Source organism: Echinops telfairi, unplaced genomic scaffold (assembly GCF_000313985.2).
Source record: "Echinops telfairi isolate 266 unplaced genomic scaffold, ASM31398v2 ScPeMD7_7420;HRSCAF=8458, whole genome shotgun sequence".
Lineage (NCBI taxonomy): Eukaryota > Metazoa > Chordata > Mammalia > Afrosoricida > Tenrecidae > Echinops > Echinops telfairi.
In genome coordinates, this window is record NW_022111320.1 from 10,975,320 (window position 1) to 10,992,568 (window position 17,249).

General features: G+C 34.6%; 1 protein-coding gene across 1 annotated transcript in view; it reads right to left on the reverse strand.

Annotated features, from left to right (window-relative positions):
* SI (sucrase-isomaltase) overlaps positions 1–17,249 on the reverse strand; it is a 93,517-nt gene that overhangs the window by 46,400 nt on the left and 29,868 nt on the right. The window contains exons 16-24 of the mRNA XM_004704105.2: positions 13,841–13,957; positions 11,085–11,239; positions 10,698–10,782; positions 9,928–9,984; positions 8,970–9,094; positions 8,060–8,148; positions 6,185–6,234; positions 5,532–5,702; positions 3,295–3,450 (exon numbers count right to left, since the gene is read on the reverse strand). Of these exons, the coding sequence (XP_004704162.1) occupies positions 3,295–3,450; positions 5,532–5,702; positions 6,185–6,234; positions 8,060–8,148; positions 8,970–9,094; positions 9,928–9,984; positions 10,698–10,782; positions 11,085–11,239; positions 13,841–13,957 (1,005 nt within the window). The remainder of the gene's footprint in view (positions 1–3,294; positions 3,451–5,531; positions 5,703–6,184; positions 6,235–8,059; positions 8,149–8,969; positions 9,095–9,927; positions 9,985–10,697; positions 10,783–11,084; positions 11,240–13,840; positions 13,958–17,249) is intronic.

Below are 17,249 nucleotides of genomic sequence, written 5' to 3' on the forward strand. Positions count from 1 at the left end.
TGTCAGTGTGTAGTCGACATTTTACTGACTCATAAGCACAATTTGCAGAGTTGATAATTTTCAATCTCTTTAAATGTTTTTATCATGACTTTCAGCACTCAGAAGTCTTTTCGTTTCAGCCTAATTCTTTTCCACTTTTATGTTGCTTTTCTTTTTTTATTCTGATTTTCCTGACAATGAGAGTTAAGATTACCTAGTATTTGGTCTTTGAACTTATCACCTGTACTAGATGATCCCATCCCATCTGGTGGCTTTTAAGACTATGTATGAATATGAGGGTGTACTTCCCAATTCATGATGCTCATTTGTTTTTTATGTGAGGGGCCTAGTGCATGTGAAGTTCATTCCACCAGGCCAGACTGTTAATCAAGTTTCTATTTAGAGATTCTGAATAGATTGCATGATAGCATAACAGAGTGTGACAAAAAAAGGCCTGATCTGTGGCAAGCAGGGGACTGGTTTTGCCACCACCACTATGCAGCTGCTAACAAAGCCTTCACAGAGTGCCAGTTTTTGGCAAAAACAGTGTGCTTCTCTTGTCCCACACACCTTACTCACCTCACCTCACTCCTTTTATTTGACTTCCTTTCATTTCCATTAATGAAGAGGGACACGAAAGGTTAGTGATTTGAAGAGATAGAAGAGGTGAAGGAAAAAATAAAAGGAAGGTGCTGTCAGTCATTCAAATAGGTAAGTTTGAAAAATGTTTCCAAGAATGGAATCACAGATTTGACAAATGTGTTCAGTGTAATGGAAAGCATTATGTAGTTAATAAGGTTATTTTGTAACAAACATTAAATTCAGAGCTTTGAAAAAAAACTTCTGCTTTTTGGGGGGGTACCCCATATGTGTATGTGTGTGTGGGTCTTTGTGTGTGTGTGTGTGTGTGTGTGTGTGTGTGTGTGTATTCCAAATTTTACGCCTGATCTACTATATCAGAATCTAAACTTCTTCAGGTTTAATACAACTCACAACTGGACAATTGTTGGGTTTCCGTTAGGTCTCTATCATTATTAGTTTGTCTAAAACAAAAGTCTTCCCCTCTAAGTCTTCTCCTCCCATTGTCTGTGGATGTCAACTCCCTCTCCTGTTTACTTGTAAAAGAGCAACAGCAAAAACAGTTAAAATCTCTTTCAATCCACATGCAATAAAAGAGAAGAAATATATTGGCTTTATCTGAAAAAACATATATGCATAAAGCATCTATTTCTTACTACTCTACTAGTGTTATTCTAGATATGGTGCCTGATATTTTGCTTTCACTATTGCAACAATCTCTTACCGGATCCTCCTACCTTAGTATATTGTCAACCGCAAACCCAAACCCAAAAACCCCATCCCACTGTGTGGACTATATTCTGAGTCACAGTGACCCTGTAGGATAAAGTAGAACTGCTTTCTGAACTGGGCTTCTGAAACTGATGTGTTTTACTTATTCGTTGGAACAGGCCTCCTATCTTTTCACCAGAGTAGCTTATGCACTTGAACTCTGCAGTTAGTAGCCCAATACCTAAAACAAAGCACCATCAGGGTTTGATGCATGAATTCTTATTTCTAATTGTATATTTTTTGTGTCTCCGGTAATTTGCATAATCTTATCAACATCCTATCTCAGAGGGAAAGAATTATAATCTTAAAAATGGTCTATTTGTCCTGCATGATCTCTTTCCGTAGCTCTATGATACCATCTCAACCTATTGTTCTCCTCGCTCTCTCTGCCTTAGAGACCTGGCCCTCCTTACTGCTTGTAGACTATGTTATGGGCATTCCCACTTCAAGTTGGTCTTTCTTCTCTTGAAAAATAATTCCTTTTCTTCATTTCCTTCGAATATCTTTTAATAACTGTCACCTTCTCAAATGAAGCATCTTCATCCAATCTTTAAAATTACACAATTGGCTTTTCCTCTCTCTCTTTTACTGCTTTATTTTTTTCTCCATAGTACTTCTATAACTTCACATCACATTTTCCAGTGATTTGTTTATTTTCTCACACTAAAATTTAAGCTCCATCAGGGCAACGAGATTATTTTATTTACCTTGAGTAATATCGAGAACATTTCTTTCTTTTGCGTTAAGTCTAAACAACAATCCACTGTCATTGAATCAATTTTATAACACCTAAATCGGCTGGTGGGTTTTCAACCACCAAATTTTGGTTATTTGTCAAATGTTTACCTGACAGAGCCACCAGGGCTCCTTAGAGAAGAGAAGGTTTCAATATTTTTTTAAAAAGTGAATCAGTGAATAAATTGTGTTTCCTGAGAAAATGCAACTATATAATAAGTACTCTAAATCATCAAATATATTGGCTTTCTTTTGCCTGATTTTGTAATGGTATTTTTGCATTGTCATATTTTAAAAATATTTTGCTGTAGTAAAATAAATTGTTAACACATGCCCTTCAGGTTGGTTTTAATAGTAGAAGTAGGGATCATACTATGCATGAAATGGGGACTTACTAGAAATATGCATGTTAAAGTGAAGTTACTGGAAAACTAAAAATAATTCACTAGTTGACTTTCATTGACCTCTGATTTTTCCTCCTGCTTTAGAGCACCTCCCTAATCTGATGGTCAATATGATGCTGCTTTATCAAGCAACGTAATGGAGGTCCTTTCTCCAGGAAAGGAGTTTTTACATCTCTGAAAGAAACATATATACTCCTGGAAATTGCTGGAAATTGGGTCTTGACTTTTTAGTGGAGTAACACTTGCAATTCATCCCTTACTTACATGATTTTTATTTTAGTGGCAAAACCCAATGTTAAAGCAAAAGTCTTAGGATCTGAGCAATAAATATGATAAACGGAGACTTTCTCCAAATCTCTTTTCTATAACATCCATTAAAATATCTGCCATCCAGCACTATCATTCTCCCATTTGAGGGAAGGTCCCCCGTTTGAGGTAACTAGAAATGATCACCATTTAATGGAAAAGATCTCACCTATCACTCAATTTTAGAAATTTAATACCTTGAGATAAGGTTTTTGAAAGATTGTTCCCTGCTGACATGAAATAGCCCCTACATAACTAATCAGATTCAGGTAACACAATGTAAGCCATTGAGTCCTATTTTATTAAAATAGAGGCACAGCCATTTAGTGTGACAGTTATTAAACTACATCTTTGGAGTAATAAATAAGATCAAAAAATATATCAAAGGTGCCAAATTCAGATTGTAAATGCTACACAAGATGAGTGTCCCTGCTCTGCTGTCTCACTGAAATGACACTGGGTTTCCATCGAAATGCCTGTGTGAAAGTCGTGACAGAGCCATGGGTAAAATTCTTTTTACCGATTCCCATATGCATCCACGCTGCTTGCATTTTTCTTCAGTTACATCGTCTGCATCCGGATAACAAGTAAACTTTTCATTTTGTGAGAAAACTTGATTCCATTGAACTTTAAAGCTCTTTCCAAGATTTAATTTGAGATCGAGAATTTGGAGAATCTTTGAAAAGAAAAATGTGTTATACTGTCTCTGACCAATGAATAATTTTAAAACATTTGACCATTTCATGAAATGCAGCAACCACATAATTTCTAACATCAAATCATTAATAACATGATATAGTGCTTCAAAAACTCTCCCAAGTACAATGCAAAAAAGTATAGAACAGGAAAAAGAAAGAAATGCTGATGAAATGCTAAAAGCCCAAGGCAGGAAAGCTTCAGGAACTGTGAGATGGGTGTAAAAGAATATTGAGGAAAAGCAACTTCCTTGTATTGACACCCGAGTTCAAGTTTTTGTTATGCCATTCAATGCTCATGTTACGTTGGGTAGATTGTAGACTTTGTATTATTTTCTATCTGTTTCCCCTCTAAATCAGCCCAATGACTTCTACTCATAGAATGAATGGATTATGAAATTTAAAATACTTAGCATAGTTTTTTGAACAAGTTGTTTTTCCTAAGTGACATTTATCTGGCTCTCCTCACAATAGTTGTTATATTTTAACCCATTTTTGATATATTCTAATTCAAATTCATCTATTATTTGGACATGCAATGCTATACTTGATTATTGCTTCAGAATAATCAGTGTATTTCAGAAGAACATGGGCAAGATTTAATCCCAAACAAATTATTCTATGGAAAGCATATTTTTGGATGTGTTCCAACTTTGCTTTTTAGGAATATTCACATAAAAGTCAACCAAAGCCCAACAGAATAATGAAGTTATGAGTGTCCAGTCTATACTCGTACATGTATAAAATCAAAAGATACAAACAAGCTGGTAAACATGTCCATAGAAATGAATTTGCATTGTTCCCTCTTGATAACTCTTGCTAATTTCATAAAGTTCTTAAAGATTGTTTTGTTGAATTGACATCAAAGATATCTTCTGACACTGCTAGATGCATTTATAAATTATAGTATGGTTACATATTCAGAATAGTTAACCACTACATATATTTCTAAAACATTCTTCATGAAACCAGTAGAATAAAGAGATTAGCAATAGAGTGGATTTATGTAAAAGGATACTATAAAGCAAAATTCTGTACCTCAAATAATTTAGAATTCATTTGTTAGTTTTTCCAATATGCTTTTTTATATAAATGGTAGGCATTAGTAGAGTGCTAGAAAAGGAAATGCCAATTAAAATGGCTTTCCTATAAAATTGATTATCTGCCCTGTAAACCTTCACTTGTTTCACACTCAGAAAAAGTTAAAATAGATAAATAAACAAAAAGAACATCATTTGAATCCCCAGGAAATCTCCATTTGACACTTTGATGTGGTATAAATCAGAGGTCAGAATAATTTGGGGAAGAATTGAAGAAATGTATACACCACCCTCAGAAGTGTGTGCACCTAGGTGTCAAGTTGCAATAGCTCCACATTTGATTTCTTTGTAGACAAAGGTGCCTATGGTTTTGTAGCATAGAACTTAGCTTTCTGATTTTGAATTATGTCTGTCTGACATTTTTCATATTATATAAGCTGTACTATGGTTTTAAGATTACATTTACAGATGAAGAAGTAAAGGTCCCGAGAGCTCCCTGTAATGCACTCAGATGAAGAACATAGTTTAGACTCCGATTCGGAGACAAGTTTCTTTCTTCTCACTATCAAAGGAAACAAGATGTGGAAGGCGATGTACTCAAATGGGACACATAAATGAAGTGGTGAAGTCAGACAATGAGAATTGAGGATCAGGGAGAATGGCTGAATAAATTAATTAAATCAGTGTTTAAAGTCTTAAATTAGAAGATCAAGCATTCAGAAGCTATAGTCAATTATTAATTAGGTTTCAAAATAGATGATGGCAAAAAAATATGTCAGGAAGGCATTTCTAAGACAAAATGAAATAGAGAGTGAGCAATGGCAAGCCGTCAAGCTGTTAACAACGTACAAATTCGTAGAAGTTAAAATAGAATATTGACTTTAAAATGGATAGAATGAAGAAAACTAAATATACAATATGAGGAAAGAAAATATCACGAGACCAAGTACTTGCATGATTACCATAGGCATCATTAAATGCGAGACGATATGGCTGTTAAATGTGTGCAGTGTTCCATTTACCTGAGTGGAAGCAGCATAACTAAAATTTGCATGGGAAGCCGCTGCTTGATTGGTTTCTGACACATTAACTTGTGTAACAGAATCTGTTAATCCAAGGATTTTAATAGTCTCAAAAGCTAAAGAGGTTCCGTCCAGGTAGGTTGAATGATTGCATATTATATTTAAACTGTTCTGAAAAATGTACATAATACCATAGGTTAAAATAGGAAGTATTTCAACAAAAAACTGAAATTATAATAGAGATATAAAAGAAGAAGAAAATAATTCATCTACCCCTTCACTATAGCAGTTCTTCTAAGTAGCATGTTTAAAAGTACTCCATAGGAATCTTTTCTAGCGGTTTTCATGAACTTATTATAAAACTTATTTTCAGCAATAATTTAAAATTTTCATAATATGACTTAGATGCCTCTGTGTATCTATGATATGATCACAAACTCATCTATTATATTTCAATATACATTTTTATGGTCATAGTTTATTTATTATTTTATAAGGTAAATTTAATAATTTAACGTGGTAAATTATTTCATTACTTTCCATTTAAATATGGCAAAACTTTGTTAAATCTTTGTAAATATGGTCCTTATCAAAGAACAACCTAGACATTGCAAAAGTACATATAGCACTATGGGTATAAGAAAAATGCTTACATTAGAGACTGAAAATGTATATAATATGTAGTTGTCTTTTTGTATAGTATCTGAAAGAGAATAAAAATAAAGTTTTATTAAAATGTTCAATTAGATTATTTTATGGTTTATAATACTTAAGTAATTTTTAAAAGATACAGTTTTATTGAAAACAATAATACAATTTCCCTTTTAAGTTATGTTGACATAAACCAATCCTGGCATTTTCATTTCCCCATAAGCATATCTAATGAATGCATAATTGATTACATAAATTTTCAAGGACCATTAAACTATTTTGAAAATTCAGAGAAATCAATACTTTTGAGAAACGATGTACAAATGCACTTTACACAATTGATGTGTGTATGGATTGGGATAACAGTTGTATAAGCCCCTAATAAAATGTTAAAAAAGAAAAAAAAGAAAAAGAAAAAGAAAATCAAATAAACCTTAAAAATAAATAAATAAATAAATATAGAGAGATTAATGATATTGAATGGCAGTTTATCTATTAAATCGCATAACAATCACTCACCCTAGAAAAATTGTGCCATCAAATTTAATTTTGTACATATTTTCTTTAATTGACAAAAATTTGATGAACTTGAAACACAATAAACAAGAAAATACATCTTGAGGAGAATATTGAGAAGTACAAAGATCTTTTTCTGCCATGCGTAAAATAAAAGTTTTAATCAATGTGTCTCTTCTACAGAGGAAATTAAGACTAAATTGATTTGGAAAAAGCATAGTAAAACCATACAGTGGGAACCATAGGGTTTATGTATAATACTTTGTGCTGTAATTTTATTAAAATTTCAATCATAGGAAAATAAAATTAGAATTAGAATCTCAACTACAGGCAATTTATGTTTGTTTGCAAGCTTGCTTATAAATCCATTACTCAGAAATGACTGGCTTACTTTCAGTTTCTGAAATCATTATCTGTATAATTATCATATTAGATAGTTTTTAAGTCATATGTCCTATGCATTAGATTATTTTTCATTTTATAATGAATTAGGTGAAGATAAGTTTTCCATTCCACATGTCATACATCTGACTGCTATCCCTCCTCAGACCTGCTTTTCCTGTTTGAATTCCTCCTCTTTCCTAACCCTTCTGATTTTTTTCCTACAAATGTTGCCCTTTTGATCTTATATGGGAGATTATTCTCAGGTATGCATCTACCCACCCACCAATGTTATGGTTCTCCCTCTAGACCTATCCGCTGTGTAACTTAAAACTGAGTAATAGAAACAAGTTCATTTCTTGACCTGAGGAGTGACTATGAGACATAGCTTTAGTGTTACTAGCGATCTCTTTCTGACAACTAGCCAAAACAAGCAGACAACAAAACTCCTCACTGCCCTCAAGCCATTTCCGACTTCTCCAGTCCTATAAGACAGGGTATAATGTCTCTGCAAGTTTCTGTGTCTGTAACTCATTACAGAAGTAGAAAGCCTCATCTTGGGTATTTTTTGTGGTTTTGAATTTTGTTCCTTTTTTCCCTATGATCCCAGGAATTTCTGTTGTGATTCCTTATAAAGCAGTGGGTACTGGTGGCCAGGTGTCATCTAGTTTTACTCATCCCAGAGTTGTGGAGACGTTTGTATGTCCGATTCCTTTGTGTGCTCCATTTGTCCATTGGATTCTTTCCATGATGTTTTGATTTTTTTTAACACATATTAGATAGATCTTTTAATCAAATATATAGAAATAACAATGTAACATATATAAAATAATCTGAAAGTTTAAATATGTAAAAAATGGAATTAAAAATGAAAGCTTGTGATATTTTTTAAACAGTTGTAATTTTATGCCAATAATGAAGGTAATTTTCCCATCATCATATTGAACATTAAAAAGTATTTCATCCGTTTTGAGACTTACCTATAGTTTCTCCATCATCCCAGAAAAAGTCTCCTTTTGCTTGGTTATTTTCATCTAATGCAATTATAAGTCCTAAGGGGTTCTTCCGGCTGTTAAGATTGGGTGAACATATGATTAAAAATAAATTAATAACACTGAGATATTCTTTAAATAAACCTATTTCCATGAAATCATTTTGTAGGAATTCTGCTTCACATATGGCCATTGGTATGAGTAAAATTAATGTGTACAACAGTAACAGTTTTTCAATGAGAAAAATTAGATATATGTTAAATAAGTAAAATGAATAAAAACACCAGATTTCATTTTTAGCAGAAATATTTTTGATATTAAAACTAAAAATATATATAAACTGACACATAGATTTATCATTATATTAAACATGTTGATATTTCATAGTTTGATTAACAATTGGAGATTGTTTTTAATTACACAAAATCCTTTATGTATTTTTTTAATGTATTTAGCTACTGGATATAAAATTCTACTCCAGTTCAATTCATATTTTAAATAAAAAACTTAACACTACATAAAATTTGGTGTGTGTTTTTCATAACTCTGATGGTCATAATTATCAATAAGAAATTTCTTCCGTCCCCACCCCCACCAGTCCTGGGGCTTTGGGGCTGGGCTCAAGGGGAGTCCCTCTGGGACATGGGGGCACAGTGAATGGTGTGACCCTTTGCTGGGCATGCCTACACAGTAGGGGATGCTGGGGCCCACTAGGGTTTTCCATATTGGCTCCAATAAATTCCTTCCCTTTTGCTTAAAAAAAAAAAAAGAAAAGAAATTTCTCCCATTCGTCAAATATCTTCTGATGAACAAAAGTAAAAATTAGATAATCTAGGATTTGTTAAAACACATGTGAAATGTTACATTTTAAATATGGATCAGTGAATTTTCATTTTACCTGGCAGTGGTAGTTACAGCGGGCTGCTGGATGGGGATAATATAACCTCCTCTGATATGTAATCCTATTTTGTCTGCTGGAAGATACATATTAACACGTTGTTTTCTCCATGGTCTTTTTTCACCCTATTTGTGGGAATTAAAATGATCAATTATTAATAAAGTTCTCAAAGTACAGATCAGAAAAATTAAAATGGATACCTGAAAAAGTACTTTTCTGAGCATCCACGCCATTAAAATAAATAATAATATATTGATATCTAACTTTTAAAGAAAGTTTCTCTTTTGAGGAACTTACCAAAGCAGGAGTGAAATACACTCTCTTTATGAAAAAATAAAGAAAGATATCCATTTTCTTATTATAGTAATAAGTAATATACCTAAATAGTTTCACTATTTATGTATCTATTTGATTGCTTATCTCTGTAAGCGGGTGATTTGGGGTGAGATACTTTAAATAATTCCTTATAGGTAACTGAAGGATCTATTTAACAAATACTTGATATGTAGAATGATATATTTAACAAAAATAGTTCAGAAAATCTGTTGGTTGGTCAAATAAAAAACAGATTATGGGAATGGATGCTATGATGTTGCCCTTTCGTTGTTGAAATTAAAATACTTTTCCAAAAGTTTCTATGTGCTCGCCAGAAGCAAAGGATTACGAGTACCTGAATATTTAATTCAACTGATCATCAGACATAAATTTCAAATAGGAAATAATTACGGTGCGTTATCATCCTTTCTTAATTTGATTATCTCATAGAATACAGACCTTTATACTAACAAATAGTAGATGTAATAAATGTTTGTGTATTCTAAAATATGAACGCATTCCTTTTTTGAACATGACAGAAATCTTGAAATACACAAATGTAGGTGTTTTGAGTTGAATTTCTAAGTACGGACATTCACAAGGGTAGTACTTGTGAGCACATAAGTACATTAATGTGACTTACAGTTTCATAATCATACCAAGTCGCATCAGGGACATAAGCACTCACTATCTCTGTCCCCTATGAAGAAGGAAGGAAACAAGATTGTAGACTTTTTGACGTTAATATTTAACAGAGGAGAACCAAGTCAACATCAATGTTCATTTTCATAATCAAGGAGTAGGAGAACCTTCATCTATGGTATATAATCCAGTATTTCTAATAAATTGTAATCAAAAACATTATAAACTATAATCAAACAGTAAAAATGAAAATAATTTAAGTGTCCATGATACAACAAAATAAATGCTTTTATATTTAAAATACTGGTCATTGTGAAGGAAAGCATAATTGTTTTGCTATGTATCCATGGACACACAGACCTATTAAAATGTATAGTAATTTATTCTGTTCTTTTTTCACCACTTTTATATGATAGGAACTATGTAGTTTTAAGATTCTACTTAATTTACAATATAGCAGAATATTTATATCTACATGTCCTTAAATGGTATCTCATTGTTACTTTCCAAATATTAACTTTCATTCAATAAAGCTCATGCTTTTTAAATAGTTTTATGTAATAATATTATTTCCAGTTAGATATTATATATTTGATAACCACGTATATACTTGATATCATAATTATTTGAAAATTTTTCTAGAATTTAGATTTCAATGAGTCACATACCAACTTGAAACAGCCACCCTCAAGATAATTTATAACGTAATTTAAATTTGGTTATACATAGTTATACATAGTTCCCTCCATGCAATAAGAGTGCAAAATGTACCTGTTTTAAGACAGGAGTAATAAGTAATGCGGGACCCCATAAGAATTGAGTGTCCTCAATCCAGCTATTTGTATCTTCATAAAATCTAAAGAAAATGAAAATATGGAAAGTATATATTTAAGTTTATTAAAACGCTTATTCATCGCTTGTTTGGGTTCTCTGTTCCATTTTTTTCTTTTGAATTCATTTTTAACTTGTGTTTTACTTGACTGCACCGTTTGTTCATCTTTTACAGGTCCGGTGGCACCCGGGAATGTGAAGGAGGAAGAAGGAAGGAACAAAGGAAAAAAGAAGGAAGGAGGAGAGCAAGGAAAAAGCAAGGAGGGAAGCTGGGTGAAAACGTACTTTGAATCAAGACATAGTGAAGTCATTGACTATTTTACTCACTCGTGAAGAAATGGCCTTGCTACGGTCTCACCATACAGATGGGCTTTATAAAACAGAGTATAGAGGAACGGCAATAGTGTGTAGCGAATAGTCAAGTAGTGTCGGGATGATTTGACCAAAGGAGAGTCCTGTCCAAAAAATGCAGGGTCCTGATCCTGGGTGATAAAAACAGAAATTAAAATAAGAAAGGTAACATGAAGGAAAATTAAAGTAGAAGTGTGATCATGTTTTATAAAGCTAATGGTTCAAACATTAGCTTCTTCTAAAAAAGTTGAAATTTTCTCTATTTCACCATTAAAGTTCTTGGACATTTTTGAGTTTTCACTTGAATATGTCTTTCCATTAAGGTGTATATTGTAATGAGCATTGCTCATTTAGATATACAATAGATAAGAAACTAAGTTAAATAAAATAGGACTTTGAGGGCTATGAATTGTGTGAGTTTTGAAGAGAATATATTCCTGCTTCCAATTCTTCATCCATCCTTGCATTCACACTTTTTGCCATTGACTTTGCAGATCCCACTGCCGAGAGTGGGTTGTTTGTCTCTATTTATGCTTAGAATGTGGCACACTCTGGCCAATATGATGTCAGTACATGGAAAGATCTCAAGCAGGGCTTAACTGAGCTTTCAAGAGGGCTTGCTGTTTGGGGTATCACCACCATCATTAGACGAATGTGCTTAGGTAGTGTACAGGCTCTTTGACACAAAGAACAGAGCTGATGGGCCTGTGTATGTGCAATAAGTCTTCCTGGTCAGCCCTACCTAGATCAGCTTGACTCTCTTGTAAAATATACAGAGATATTAGTAATCTGGCTCAAATATCCATGTAAGTAGGGCCCCATTGCTACCCCACTGAATCTTCCACCATGTTCAACATGAGGCTACAGATTTGTTTTGTTACTCCTAGTGAGGGAAAGAGCAGGGTTCTCATACTCTGCAGGCTACTCCTATGAAATGTCCCCCAACATATGACATTCTTCCCAAGAATCTCCTTTTTTTTTTTTGGACTGAAGCTTGGTAAAATGTGCGCTGCAATTTAAGACTCTCCCTGGCAAATGGCTTTCCTCCCCTGCCTTCTGCACCAGGTTCAGACCTACATGGCGTTTGAAGGTTCTCCCCCACACACGGGTGCTCCCTTCCCTGTATCATCCATAGCCATTTCACCAAGAATACACATGTTTTTGCATAATCTCCAAACAGAAATAAAAAAAACTTGCGTTGATATCTGCACCTTCAGGGACAAGTACACTAGTTAGAAAGAATCCTTGGTAAAACCATGGAATAAACATCAGGCTGCTAAAAGGTCACAGTTCAAACCCACCAGATGCTTCAATAGTGAAAGAGGAGCATGTATGCTTCACATAAAGATTTCCATTCCTGGAAACTTTAACGAGCATTTTAACTCTGCTCTATAGGGTTGCTAGTCATTATCTTCTTGATAGAAGTAAGTTAGGCCTTGCTTTGGTTAGTGTAATTCGTGTCAGGGTTATCTATTATTATCTTTTACTAGAAAGTGCCATTTACGTTTATTAGGAAGTGACAAATCCTTGAACATTCCTGGTGGTACAGTGGATTATGTGCTGGACCAATCACCACAACATCAGCAGTTTCTAACTACCAGGAGCTCCTCAGGAGAAAGACGATGCTTTCTAAGCCTGTAAATATTTACAGCTTCGGGAACTCAAAGGGACAGGCCTGCTCTATTCTATAGGAATCAACTCAATGTCATGTGCTAGGGTGTTTATGGAAATTTCTCCTTTGCGCCATTTCATTATATGCTGCCATGCCTATGTCCAGATTAAACTCTGAGCGGTGGTGTCTTTCCTCAAATAGAATGAAAGCCCTATGTGCAAATCATCTGAGAAGAGTAAAATATTTCTTAACCATCACAGACTTATTTGATTTACTTGGTTAGCTGGAGTTCACATTTCCCTATGGAGGGAAAAATGCCCAGTGGAGCCTACAACATTCTGGGAAAAGTCCGTGTTAAAGCCATCCTGACTTACAGTGATGCTACAGGGCCAAGAATAGCTGCTCTATAAAGACCCAGATTACTTCATTTTCCCCTCAGAGTGGGCTGGTGAGTTCGAATTGCCAACCTTTTGCTTAGCTGTTTAATACCTAACTTACTGTGTCAGCAAGACTCCCTTAAGCTAGTAGAAAAGCTTAAAATGTCCTAGGATTTCTGTTCCAACCAGTATATATTCATGCTTTAAAAGTAACAATTTTGCTTGTTCCCATTTTATGACTCACAGAAGGGCTCCAGATACAAATTGTTTTTCAGGTGTCTTTAGTTTCTTATTTTATTAATCAAAACCTGGAAACTATTAATTCACACGATTTATTTATGAGACAAAAATTACCTGGAACTAACACTGGTAGAATCCAATGCAAAGAAAAATCACTGAATCTAACTTAAAATACTGATGCGTTAAAATATGTGTGTCTACACAATTGATCTATGTATTGTGATGAATTGTATGAGCCCCAATAAATTGATTTAAAAAAAATGTGTGTGTGCTTCTGGCTTAAATATAACGTTTTCATTGTGAACACATTTTGTCTCATCTTTTCTTACTTGAATTTTTTGTAAATATAACAGTTATACATTGTGAGATGAAGATTTCTGGCAATGCTTTAAGAATTCTATCAATCTTCAGTGCATATCTTCCATAGATTTATGCTTAGGTACATTGCCAGTAATCTGTAGGCAGTTATTTTCTAAACATGGACAAAACCTTAAGTCACTTACGATGTATCCGTCTGCATTATGGTTTCTAGAAAATGGATAAAATGCCCCAAGCTGCATCCATCGTCTGCAAAGCTCTTCTGTAGTGTCAGCCACAAACCCACAGATGTCTGCTCCGACCTAAAATTACACACATGCATTTTTTAAAGTGTACACTCTCTCACACTTTGTCAGATCATTACAATTTTTGTATCAACAGATTAATTTGCATTGTTTAATATCTATTTTTTGTTTTACTGTCTTTGCCTATTTGTTAACCTAAATTATTTAGTTTTCAATTTTGATCCGTTCTTGACACAAATTCCATTGTCATATTCAATTTTTGTTCGTTGTTTCTTTGTATATTTCCTGAGCTTGACTTTATTTTTTCATTTGCTCTAATTCAATGTATCTAAGGGAAAAATATGGTATTAAAATGTGGTGCTGCTGAACCCCAAAAATACTTCCCTGATATGACTTTTCACTTCTTAATAAAATATCTGATGCAATAAAAGATAAATAATACAACATACAACTTTCATTGAATTTACAAAAGGAATCACAATTAAAATGAAGAGCTTTATTCACTATGTACCCATATCTGATTGCATTTATCTTCCTCAAAGAACACTCCAGAAATAATAAATATTCCAAATTCAGTGATAACTATTTATATGAATTTATTTTGCCTCATGTAATACTATATTTATCATAATCAAAACACTGTATTATATTGCATTTTTAGTAAATGTTGATGATATATTAAAATATTATTTTTATAACATTCAAATGTATTAATATAACTAAAGTTCTCCATTATATCAGTTTCCTCTGTGTAAATATATCATCATTATCCATTCTCCTACTGATGAATATTATTTTCACATGTACCATATATGCTCAAAGATAAGCTGGCCCGAATATCAGCTGAGGCACCTAATTTTATCACAAAAACTGCATTAAAAATGTGCTGAAAAATTCGGCTTATACACGAATATATATGGTGATTTATGATATTACGAAAAGTAATTCCACGAAATTTGTCTTAAAAATGCATAAAAGTACTCTTATTTCATGGTATAAACACCTAAGAATATTTTAATTATTTTTCTGGCTTATTTGAATTGTAAATCCTATTCCCAAATTTATTTTAACTACTTATAAGCAGAATGACAGCACATTAAAGTTGTCATTGTTCCATTCTCATGCCAACAATAGGTGTTTGCAGATTTTAATTATTACTGCTATATGTGATATATCTTTGTGAATTTGAAGAATTTTATTTGCATTTCCTGAATTACTAGGAAAATGGATGTACTTTCCATTTTGTGTTAAGTCCATAGGCATTTCTCCTTCTATAGAATTCTTTGTCCATTTCCATGTCTAATTCTTCTTATGTTCTGTGAATTTTAAGATTTACTTTTAATTGAATGATAATTGTTCATTGACTACCTGCATAGAAACTATCATATTCCAATACATGGTTTTTAATTTTTTTTAAAATTTTTGTTTTGGTAAGCAAAAGTTTTCATATTGCAGTCAAATTTATATCTATTTCATATTTGATTTGTGCCTTTTATGGTGTTTAAAAATTATTCCTGGAAAGCAATCCGGTGATATTTAAAGCAAATGGAAATTGAGCTATGACCCAGCTATCTCTCTACTGGGCACGTCCCCAGAAGAGGTAAGAAAGAAACCAAGCCCAGTCATCTGCACTCCAACATTTATTGTGGCGCAACTCACAATTGCAGAGTTGGAAACAACCCAAATTCTCATTGGTAGACAAGTGGATCAGTAAACTCTGCCACATACACACAGTGGAGTCCGATGCATCACTCAAAAACACTGATGATCACATGAAACGTCATTTCATGGGAATAATTGGAGAAAAGTATGCTAAATGAGGTCAGCCAATCACAAAAGGAGAAATACAGCATGTGTCCCCTGAGGTAAGTGTAATCAGCACAGTAGGTTTAGAAGAGAAGCCACCTTTATCACAATATTCAGGTAGAGGTACAGGGAGTCGGGAGGATGTTAGACCAAACCCAAGGGGGTAGGTTGCATGTAGGTCCAACACAAAGAAGGGGAATGGGGGGGCAGGAGTGAGATGATTTAAGGTGGGAAGCAGGATACTAACACACCCAGGGGGAGAATATTGATTTTGTCTCCACAGAATTGGGAGTGGGCATGCAGAACCTACCATGGTGCCCCAAACCTTGAGGGCCACATGGCCACGTGGAGGAATACATGAAAACATACAGCTACAGGACTGGCCCCAAACAGAGTCAATCTGACCACCTCCCTAGAAATATAGGTGACGGAGAACAACACTAAACCTATAGGTTGGCGAGAGGGGCCAGCATGCCATGCCCACATGGAAGCAGACCAGGAACAAAAATGAGAAAGGGGCAACCGACCCCATGTGGGCACACCAGGCCCGGAGGATGACTTCCCTATTGGGAGCAGTTGAAACACAGAGGGGTCTGTGGAGTAGACCACAGCTTGTGTCATGTTGTCCCCTTACTGAAGCAGACTAAAAGAGGACAATTCTGGGATCACATGGCAGGGAGGAAGTGCAGTGTAGTGTGAACCTCCCACAGCAGGGCAAACCAAGAAGGGAGCATAACAGATCAGCAACTGGAGCAAAGCAAAGCTAAGAAGCTCCTGAAGAGCCCCAAAATTGGACTTCAGGCTAGGAGGGACAGCTCCCAGAGATCCCCCATCCCCAGTGGGGAGATAGTCATGAAAGTCAGTGAACAGACCTGGAATTATGCATGTTTTGTCCCTCTCTCTCTCTCTCTTTTTTTTTTTCCCTCTCTCCTTTCCTTCTTTCAGTCTTTTGTGTTCTTTTTGTTTGGTCTCTGGCATAGTCAGTTTGCCTACTATGTAAGACAGGCATGGGAAGCCACCCCCAGGAGAAAGCAGCAGGACCAAGGGTCCCGAGGGGATTGGTGGGGTGAGGGCAGCAGGGGAAGGGTGCAGTGATGCACCCATAGATGGTGAACAACTTGGGAATTAGAGACAACAGCAAGGAGGAGATGGAGATCCTGGGGGTGTGGGAGCAACAGTAAACTAGCTAAGAGGAAGTACTAAGAACCAGAAACAGGGGAAAGTGATGGTGGGGTAGGAGAAAAGAAAAAGGAAACAGAGGAAAGACCTAGGAAGCAAAGCAATGGATAGCAGTTTAAGCATAGGTGTGTTTAGATATAAATGCAATAATCCACAAAAATAGAGGTATTGGCCTATGAACATATATTTATATGGCAATATACTGAGGAAGTGGATGGACTTCGTGCCTTTGCTCATAACCTCCCTCAATACAAAAACACTTTGTTCTAACAAATTGGCTTTCTGAGATGCACAGCTTCCCAACATAATCACTGAAGACAAAATGGCTGTATAAGAAAATGTGGTGAAGAAGATAGATATAGTG